At 27.4% G+C, this 10,743-nt stretch overlaps 1 protein-coding gene across 2 annotated transcripts; it reads right to left on the minus strand.

Annotated features, from left to right (window-relative positions):
- Nucleotides 1-6,072: 6,072 nt before the first annotated feature.
- Nucleotides 6,073-10,528, minus strand: LOC103493431 (transcription factor bHLH123-like). Of its 2 annotated transcripts, none has more exons than XM_051085713.1 (7): nt 10,149-10,528; nt 9,371-10,055; nt 9,132-9,251; nt 8,946-9,011; nt 7,290-7,355; nt 7,116-7,175; nt 6,073-6,711 (listed from the first exon to the last, which is right to left on the minus strand). In XM_051085713.1, exons 1-7 carry the CDS (start codon nt 10,316-10,318, stop codon nt 6,559-6,561), a joined length of 1,320 nt encoding a protein of 439 aa, XP_050941670.1. In that variant the 5' UTR covers nt 10,319-10,528; the 3' UTR covers nt 6,073-6,558. The 2 variants fall into 2 exon arrangements, with proteins under 2 accessions (XP_050941670.1, XP_050941671.1); XM_051085714.1 differs by having other exon boundaries at nt 9,371-10,052; nt 10,149-10,483.
- Nucleotides 10,529-10,743: the final 215 nt, after the last annotated feature.

Genomic DNA, 10,743 nt, shown 5'->3' on the forward strand with positions numbered 1-10,743 from the left:
CATTTTCCCCTCTTATTTAGCCTCACATTTAAAAGATAAAAGATAACAAATTTATTCTTAGAAAAACCAAATGCCCAATAATAGACGTAAAGTAGAACAAATTAAAATATAACATGTTAAGAGAATATAGCATAATGAATTAAAAGTTTTAAAAAAGAAAAAAAGAGTTTTTAAAAGAAGTACTAATTATTCAACTTTTAGTAATACAATTGTTAAAAAGAGATATAAAAAAATTAGACTCTCATATAAACTTTTACATTCTATTTTCAAACGAACGCACTAGCTAATTTAAACTAGCTAGTATTACGAATGTACCATATAAACGGAAAGGAAAGCAGAAAATTATATGGGCCTTTATGAACAACAAATGGTTTCCTAAATAAGCTCATACTTTATAATAGGATGTAATTTTAAGAATAATCGTTGAAGGTATAAAAATCGTAAATATAGTAAAAACTATTAGTAATAGTAAACTCTCATAGTGTATTAGTAATAGACAAATATTTTCAATATGGTCTATCAATGTGTGATTGGCTTTAATTATATAAATTTTGACAAATTTCGTTATATTTGAAATTTCTTAAAGATGTTATATATGCAAATATTTTAAACTTAATTGTTATATTTGCAAGTTGCATCTATCTCTAATAAAAACTTGCGTTGATAAATTCCATCTTGAAATCTAATGGAAAATAAAATAGAAATATATCAAGTAAAATTAAAATTACTTTAAAAACGTTTGATTGACTTCCTAATTTTTCTTTACATAGACATAAAAACACAAAGTCAAGTATTCTCTATTTTGCCTTGCAAATTAACTCATCAAAATATAATTATATAAGGTAGAATTTAAAGTGATTTGTGACAATTTTTACTTTATTTGGATATTTTTATGAACATTTTTGGGTTAAATTCTAAAAGTTAAGATACTCTAAAATTAATAAAGTAAAAGTTGACAAAAAAAATTAGTTATTTGGTGTAACGTAATGGGATGGAATTGTATTGTATTTAAAAAAAAAAAGAACTCATATTTGGATGGAACGTTTTGGACTCAGTTTGTAATATAAAATTTATTCTATTCATTACGTCCTCAATTACTTGTGTTTTCAAATTTTTTTTGTTTTTTTCAATAGTTCTGATTACAATTCAACTCTCTAAACAATCTCAAAGTATTCGAAATAATTTAAAAGAAAAGGTTACCAAGCATAGATCATTTAAGTTTTTTTTTTGCTTGGTTTATATAAATGTAAAGTGTTTTATATTGTTAAGAAACCGTAATAGAAGCAAAAAGGCCATCGACTTATAAGATATGTTCCTATTTTGAGAAGCAAACAAAGAAAAGTAAAAAACAAGGTTGAGTAGCTATTTACAGCTTTCAAGTTATTTATGTTTATGATATGCAGCTGTAATTAATATATATATATATATATATATAAATTTTCAATTTCCATATGGATTATTTTTATTTCTAAATTATTTTGAAAATTAAATCCATCTATAGAGTGATAATTTGTATCTTAACAAATAATTATTTCTTAAAACCTCAGTGAATGACCAACTTAATTTCCACATAAGCATGATGGCATCATTATATTTCATTAAAAAGAGTACCAAGCAAGGACAGTTGAATAAAGTCTTCTCCACTTTAGAAAGTTCTTTATTCTTGAGCAAATATAATAATATTTATGTATACAAGGTTTTACCCTAATACAACTTAGTAAGGGTACCTTGACATATATCTATTAATAATAAAAGAATGTTATGTAACACATTGTGAAAAGAAGTTTCTCAATTTGAATCAAAACCATTTATTTACGCGATAGACTTGTTATCTAGGGTTTCTCTGGATCCAACTCAACTTTTAACCTTTTGCATCAAGAGTTGATCTAGTCGATAAAACCGATAATAGTTCAATCTTATTCTTTCAAGAGTTGGTGCTTGTTTCTAAATTTATTTTTATGTATATAATATTTTACTCAACGATTACGAAAAATGATTTAACATCACAATTATGGGATTTTCACGTGATAGATTTATTTGTATATTAATTTTGTATTATTAGATTCATACACAGATTGTACTATGACATATATCAAAAAAGAAAAAGAAGAAAAAAAAAGGTATTATTACTCCTAATCGTACTTGAATAATAGTCAATAGATTTTCTTTAATTAGTACCATAAAAGTAGGTTTCTTTATCGAAATTATTGCAAATAGTAGAATTTATTGCCCATTATTACTTGAATAGTTACAAATTCTACTCCTTTTTGTTATTACAATACTCAATCATTACTACTTTAATAATTCAAAACGTATATTTCAAATAAAAAGTCAAAAATTAAAATCATGAAATTTAGAGAAAAAAAAAACCATTAATTATTAACCATTGTAAATAACCAAATTATTAACATTCAGTAATATTCATAAACAAATTTTTATTATGATCATCCACCTTAATAAATTTAAATTATTTTATTATATTTGCATCTTGGTTCCTTGACATGTACGATTAATTAGTGATTTGTTGACATTGCATAGTTTTCGAATTATCTTCTTAAAATTGACATCTATGTATTCAAAATTACTACTTTATTGACTCCACATTTCTCAAGTTATTCTCTAATAATAAGTTTATTTTACAAAATTTACATTATTTTAATATAATTTACTCATTTTGACTTTAAAATATAGTAAACCACCCTGGATTATTATTATTATTATTATTATTATTATTATTATTATTAATTGAAATCTAAACATTTTTACAATTTTCTTTAGCCCAAACCAAGAAGTAATTAATAAATAGTAATAACTTTAGGGGAAATTGGTAGAAATAGCAAATATGGGAATAGAAAATAGAAAAATAGTAAACTGTTATTTTTTTATTTATGATAAAATTAACTACCATAAATATTTTTTCACTTTTTTGGCCCGAAATTGCCCCTCCACAAATTACAATTGTCCAAATACAAATGCAGTGTATTTATTGAGATAAAAAAATCAAACAAAATATCACATATCACGAATACAGTCTATTTGTAAACACACCACCTATGATAATTATTAGCTAAATAAAAAATTTATTATATTGTTTCAGAGATCCTAAACATTTCCGATTGGTTTCAATATCCCCTAATTATCTTGATAAAAATCAACAAATTAACGAAAAATAACTTCAAATATTCATTTTTTTATTTTTCGAATTATAGATTCAAAATTATATAATGTAATAATTAATTATTAGGATAAAAATTAAGAAATTAACGAAAAATAATTTTAAATATTCAATTTTTTCCTTTTTGGAATTATACATTCAAAATTGAATCTCACCCTAAAATCATGGCAAAGATAATACAATAATTAATTATTAAGATAAACATTAAGAAATTAACGAAAAATAATTTAAAAGATTCAATTTTTTTTAGTAGATACCAATTATTCCTTAAAATCATGACAAATATAATACAAATAATTATTTTTGGTAGATTAGTTAAGTTTAAATTCAAAATTCAACTCTCCCTAAAATCATGCTAAATACAATGCAAATTTTAATTATATATATATGATAAAAATGTCAGAATTAAGGAAAATTAAATTAAAAGATTCGATGGGAAGCAATGTGTGGAAAATGATATTCACAATCAATTGGAACGAATGAAAGAACGCAGATGGCTACAGAAACAAAAATTTGAGGAAAGAACGGATGAAAGGATATTGTTAAGAGAAAACAATGAAGGAAAGAACCAAAATCATTTTTTGTTTTCTAAATTATTTACAAAAAAACACATAATAAATTAAGTTTGCATTCTCTTAATTTTAACATTTTTATTTTCTAAATTATTTATGAAAAATCATTAATTTTTTCTTCCTAAGATTAGATTCATAAGATTATGCCATATACACATATTCTTCCTTTGCCTTAGTCTACCATATCTTCTTAATACCTGACCGCTACATCAAACTAAAACGTGAGGGCTACATAAAAAAGAAAAACAGATACCCATTATTGAACCTATGGAGTTCGTATAATATATGAAACAATAATTTAATTTAATATACATCTGTGTTATATAGAATTTACCAGTTTTTTGACTACTCAATAAACGTGTTCCCTTTGAATTTTTTCGATGATTTTACAATGAGTGAAGATCGTATTCAATGGTAGATGGATTGAGTCCTCTCGATATATTGACTATCGCGTCCTTGATGTATATGTTTCAGTTTCATCGTTGTTTCAAGAATTTGTAAACTGCATCCAACGTAGACTTTTTCCAAATTCATAACTTTCTATCTCTAGGTTGACCGTTTACTGGATTGATTGCAACAATTCGAACCTCATTCAGATTGTTGATGATAAGCATGTGTCTTGGATTATGTTAGCCATATCAAAATTTCCCGACAATGATCTACTTGTTGTCGTTGACACTATATCTGCTACTGATATTGGAAATACCCCGTATTTAAGAGAGGACGTGAAATTGCTTTGAATTCCATTAGGGGTACTCTAAAGGATTCGTGTGCCATGTTGTCTGCATTTTCGGATGCATTGATCCGAAAAAATCCAGGTATAAAAACTACAAATACTCTGTATTTTATTAAATAACACACGATCAATCTAAAAATACACAGTAATTCTAAATTGTTTTATTTGACAGTTTTTAGGTACATATACGACTGAAGAAGCAGATGATGAAGGTCGGTTTAATACAAACGAACGAAGGCCGGTGGAAAACGATCTTAAAAGGGAACACTGGAAAGCGATCTTAAGTGGAGAGCGATCTTAAAAGGACCAGTGGAAATCAATCCTAAACGTCACTGCAACATGAGAGAACAGAGATGGCCGCGCGTATCTCAAAATGATGGTGAAAAGCGTTTCAAAAAGGAAGGGAGAAAGCGATCTTATTTTTTGAAGGAAAAGAGAAGGTTCAAAAAAATTCTATAGTTTTCTTGAAGAAGTGAACTGGTTGCGTGCAGGTGATGTTTTCTATTTTTTTTTTTTTTTTTGAAAATTAGAATATTCAAGAGTGTGCATAGTTTGTATTAATTATAGGGTATTTGTAGTTTTTGTTACCATTGTATTTAGAAATCAAATTTACCAATTAGGTAGGGGCATTTAAAGTATAGTCCTTCCAATTATTATTTAAAAATTAATTGTTTTGCTATTTTGCCAATTTAAAAGTAAAATTGTCATTTATCTAAAATAAACCTTATATTTTGTATTCTTCTTGTCGTCCCTAATTTTTAATTTAGGCAGAGACACATGGCCATTCCCTAAACTGTTATTCTAATATTCTTTGATTGTAATTTTCAGCTTTGTTGATGAACCAATTGGAATGAAAAGAATAAATATCATAAATATTCCCTTAAAAAAAAAAAAAGAAAGCTTTTTTTGTTATGGCGACTCAAATCATTTAAAACCGTTCGATCACTCTTTCATCCAACGATCAGAAATCGATTATCTTGAAATAGAAGCCACTCATTCTGACCATTCGATCAAAAGCAAAAAAGAGCATATAAAATCAAGGAGCATCTTAATTTACATACATCTATCTATATATATATATATATATATGTATGTATGTATGAATAAATTTTGTTATTATTGCTAAAATATTTTTAAATTTTAGTTAAAAAGAATAAAAGAAAAAGAAATATAATGATAATGATAAAATGAGTTGAATGGAAAATGGAGGAAGCTGTGGGCCATGTTCTGACTTCCACTAACATATTCCAAATAAATAAATAGTAATAAATAAATAAAAAGTGAGATGTCAAATCAATTCCCCCAATCCCCACCTCCTCTCTCTCTCTCTCTCTCCCTCTCTAATTCTCAATGAAATCTCAAATATTCCTTCACCCTTTTCTCTTTTTTAATTTTATTTCACTTTTTTCCCTAATAAATAATTGTCATTCACTTTCTTATGTTTAAACCCACTGACAGCTCTATATTGAAAAAATATATTATCATATTATTTAAGAATGAAATACTTAAATAAATGACAGATAAGAAAAAATAAAAAATAAAACAAAATGACTTCCAGAATTTAAATAATAATAATAATAATAATAATAAAAATAAAACTGAGATATCATGTTAGTACCTTGTAGCTCTTTCCTCATTCCTAACATACATCGTTCCTTTTCTAAATCATATGATTATTTTGAATTGAGTTCCCAATTAAAAAAAAAAAAAAAAAAAATCCCAAATAATGGGCCTAGAGGGGGAGGGAAGTTTCCATGGGAGGGGCACAGTGGTCTTTTTCTCTTTTTCTAAATTTCTTGAATGTCTCATCCAATATTGTTGTGTTGAAAAAACTTAAAACTAGTACAGTAATGTGGAGGTTTTTTTTTTTCTTTTTTTTTTTTTTGAATTCCACCACTGATCTTATCATCCCCCAATTAAGTTTCTAGGGTATTGATAAGATATGTACTAGTTCCACACATAATGTGTATATATATATTGAAAAAACTATATATTATAATATAACTATATAATAAGAATAATAATGGGGATATATAGATATAGATATATATATATATATATATATATATATATATTTATCTGAAGGTTCCACCGAAGGTTGGAGTCCAAAAATCAACTGTGGTTTCGTGAGTGACCGGAAATGTACTTGAAACTGGAACTAAACAAAGCCCTCTGCTTCTTAGATCTTGCTTTCCTCCTTCTCCTTCTTTAATTGATTTCTCATTTCTCTACAAAAATTAATTTCCATTTTTGTTTTTATATATACAACAAAAAGAAGAAGAAGAAGAAGAAGAAGAAGAAGAAGAAGAAAAGCAGCTTTTCATCATTGATTTATTTTAAATATATGCTTTAAAACCACTTTCAGAGTATTATTGTTTCTTTTAAAACTCATTCTCTTGTACAAAAAATGGTAATCATAAGAACCTAATGACCAAAACAGATGAGCATAAAATGTTACCGAAAAATTAAAATTAAACCTAAAATATATAGTATAGTACTGTAAAAAAGAGAGAAAAAAAACCCTTAACTATATAATGTTAATCACTTAAATTATTGGAGAAGGTAATTAATTAATAATATATAGTGATTAAGTAATGAAATATAGAATCTTGAAAATAGAATAATACTTTACCTGCTGCTGATGTTGTTGCTGTACTACAGCTCCACTCTTCAAATATGGAGTGCTCAAAACCTAAAATTTCAAAAAACATTTTTTTTTAAAAAAATAGCATTAAAATTAATGTTTACTATTTACAATTTATTTTGAAGAGTATTGATTAAAATTTGATAATAGATAAGCACTTACACTGACTTGTTCATGGAGAAACTTTATGTATTCAATTGCTTCAGAAAGCACTGAAGCTGTATCAGTCTGACAATAAATCACAAACTTTCAATATATAATTATAAAATCTTGATTATATTTCTTTCATAATAATAATAAACAAATTCAAAAAATTACTCAGTTTAATTTCCTACATTTCCAAATATTCTGTCTTAATTCTTTAACTTTTTTTTTTTCTTTTTATTGATATAATTATCGTGGTCCATCTTATTAGTTAATCTTTTATTATATAAACTTAGATAAGTTTAAATTTGTTTAGAAATCTAAGAAAAGCCATATGTTCAGGTAAGGCCTACGCAAAAGATAAATGAACAAACTTTATGTTAATTATTGAAGAACAAATATTTGGATTGAATAAAGTGTTTTTTAAGTATTAAATTAAAAGTTAGTTCAAATATGCCCTAAATTCAATGGAATTTCAAAATTTGTCATTTCATCTTTTCTTTATTTAATATTTTTTTAACTTTTAGAAATATGTTTTCGTTCAATATTTATTAAATACTCATCTTAATCCTAATTATCATTGTTCTTTTAGTGCAATTATGCTTTTCTCCTTAGATTCTTTAAAATTCACTTCAATTCTTTATTAACATACTTTAGTTTTCTATACTGAATTTTAGAAATTAATTTTTTTTTGCCTAGTTTGGTATCAATTTTGTTTTTATGAAATTTGTGATAATTGTCTCCTAAATTACCTACTATAACTCTCTTGTTTCTTTTGTACTTAAAAAGAAAAAAGAAAAAAAAAACAAAGTCTCATTTTTCAAGACAACTTGAATCTTTAATCAAATTCTTAAAAAAAAAAATGCTTTTCGAAAATTATTTTTTTTATTTTTGCAAAATTTGGCTTAATTCTTTATAATATTAGTGTAAAATGAATAAATATGCATCAAGCCTCATAATTTTGATAACTTTTTGTTTCTTAAAATCTAAATTTATTGATTTGTTAACTATAAAAAATCAAGTTAAAATTTCGAAAAAAAAGAAAGAAAGAAAAGTAATTTTAAAACCTTGTGTTTGTTTTTTGGAATTTGTTTAGCCGTTCAAATTCTTTTGGTTAAGAAATATACAAATTATGAAAATTAATAATAATTATTATTGGTAAGAAATTAAGAGAAAAAAGTCTTTTTTTTATATATATATAAAAAAATGATTATTATCAAATGGACACTTTTCACCTCTAAAATTCTTTTTGTTATCTACATTCTATCAACATTTTCAAACATCAAATAAGAAAATAGTTTTAAAAACTGATTTTTATTTTCAACCATTTTTAAAAAAATATGAAATAGAATAAAATTTTAAAAATGGAAGTTTATAAAATTTGAGTTAGATTTGAAAGAAGAAAAAGAATTGGATGATAAGAAAACCATACGAGTAAAGTTGTTATAACTATATATACATTAAAAGTTTATCAAATAACTTGTGATGAAATATTTGAAAGAAAAAAGAAAAAGAATGGATAAAAAGTATAGAAATAAGTTGAAAAGAAAAAAGGAAGGATGAAAAAAAGAAAAGAAAAGAAAAGAAAAGAAAAGAAAAGAAAAGAAAAGATCGAGAAGGAAGAAGGTGGAGAGAAAAATAGGTATAAAAATAGAAGAGGAAAAAATGAAATACCTTTCCGAAAGGTGAAACCAGTTGTTGGAGCGCAGTGATTCTGTCCCCCATCTTCTCTTTCCTCACCTGCAAATTCCAACCCAAAAAATACTTCCATAATTCAAAATTTTTAATTAATTTATTTTATGGAATTACATTACAAGAGGGTAATTATTTAAAATTTTAAAAATAGAAAAGAAAGAAAACCTTAAAAGCTGGCAATGGTGAAGGCGTTTCATTTCTGGGCCTTTTGGCAGCGGCTGATTGCTGATTATTATCATTTCCACTTTTTTTCGTTGTTACCGAATCACCCACTTCCGATATATTCTGTTTTTCATTTTAATAACAAACTCATTACTTTCTATACTTTTTTTTCCTACAATCATTTTCCTAATCCAAAAACCCTAATCATCATAACCCCATTTTTCTTTTTTTAAATTTAATACCTTTGATTTCTCGGTAAAACCCGCCGCGGGGTTATACGACGGCGCAAAATAACTCGGCCTAACCTCTTTCATATCCGACGCGTTCCAAAACGCCGTATTATTCGAAAATTGTAACTGACTATGTGGATTTCCTCCCGCTGCCGCTTTCGGCGGCGAGTTTCTTAAATACTGAGGCACTTTAGACGGCGACCATGACGCTCCTCCTGTCATTAACTCCCCCGAGTTCATTCCGAAATGGGAATTGTAAGGGAAGTTCATACCCATTGAGATTTGTTGTTGTGGCTGTTGTTGTTGTTCGCCGCCGGCAGCTAATAAGCCTTGTAATAATGTTGCGGAATTTCCGTACAAATTCGCGTTGGTGTCGATTGGATAACTGGTAACGGCACTGTCGCCGGAGCTGTAGTGAGAAGGACTACTGAACTGGGGTTGAGCTTGATGTTGATGATGATGATGATGATGATGATGATGATCTAACGAAAATCCTCTGTTTATTGGTTTGAATTCCGTCGCCGGAGATTCCCCTGAATATAGCTTCTCCGATCTCATCCATTGAATCTGTTGCTGTTGCTGTTCTTGCTGTTGCTGTTGCTGTTGCTGCCCTGTTTCTTCCATATTTAAATTCATATTATCCGGTTGTAGCATCGACCGGAAACTTCCCTCCGCCGCCTTCTCTCCGCCACCTCTACTGTTCAAAAAACAAGAAAAAATCATTCGTTCATTCATTTCTCTGTGCCTCCGCCGCCGCAAAAAGAAAAATTAGGGAAAAAAAAGAACTTACAAGAGGGGTTGGTTCCAATCGAGGCCTAAACCCATGATGTGCAAATTGGGATCGGAGGCGGCGGCGGCGGAGTCGGAGTGGTCGACAAAGGTGGTGATGGAGGAGGAAGAAGGGGATATTCTAGAAGCCGCTTCCCACCAGTTTCCAGTGCTCTGAAACTCCTCCGCCATGGCTGAGACTACAATTAATTTAATATCAATCTGAAACCCAGTTTAGTTTGATGATTGTAGTTGTGTTGAACCAATCAATAAAATCAGGTTTCGATTAATCCTTTTTTTTTTGGGATCTGGGGGTTTTTGTTTTTTGGAGTTTCTATGTACAATAAAACGATTGAAAACGCTTCGCGGCATATCGCTATTTATATTGTAAATTAAAATATAAAAAACTGATTTTATTTATTTAATTTGTATTTTCTCTCTCACTTTCAGGTTGAGTTTAGGAAGAAAAAGGATAAAAAGAAAAGAAAAAGAAATGTGGTTGACATTTTTCAGGGAGGGTTGATTAGACTCATGAGGAAAGCTCATTTTGGATTTCAATTTCTTAAATTCTTCCTTTATTATCACTCTTTCATCTTTCTTTTTTTTTTTTTTTTTTT

The sequence above is a fragment of the Cucumis melo genome, chromosome 6 (genome assembly GCF_025177605.1).
Source record: "Cucumis melo cultivar AY chromosome 6, USDA_Cmelo_AY_1.0, whole genome shotgun sequence".
Lineage (NCBI taxonomy): Eukaryota > Viridiplantae > Streptophyta > Magnoliopsida > Cucurbitales > Cucurbitaceae > Cucumis > Cucumis melo.

Coding starts and splice junctions, on each gene's coding strand:
- LOC103493431 (XM_051085713.1), bottom strand. CDS start 10,318: ATGGCGGAGGAGTTTCAGAGCACTGGAAACTGGTGGGAAGCGGCTTCT. Junction 10,056..10,148: donor GATTGGAACCAACCCCTCTT/GTAAGTTCTTTT, acceptor TTTTTTGAACAG/TAGAGGTGGCGGAGAGAAGG. Junction 7,176..7,289: donor TTCTCCATGAACAAGTCAGT/GTAAGTGCTTAT, acceptor TTGAAATTTTAG/GTTTTGAGCACTCCATATTT.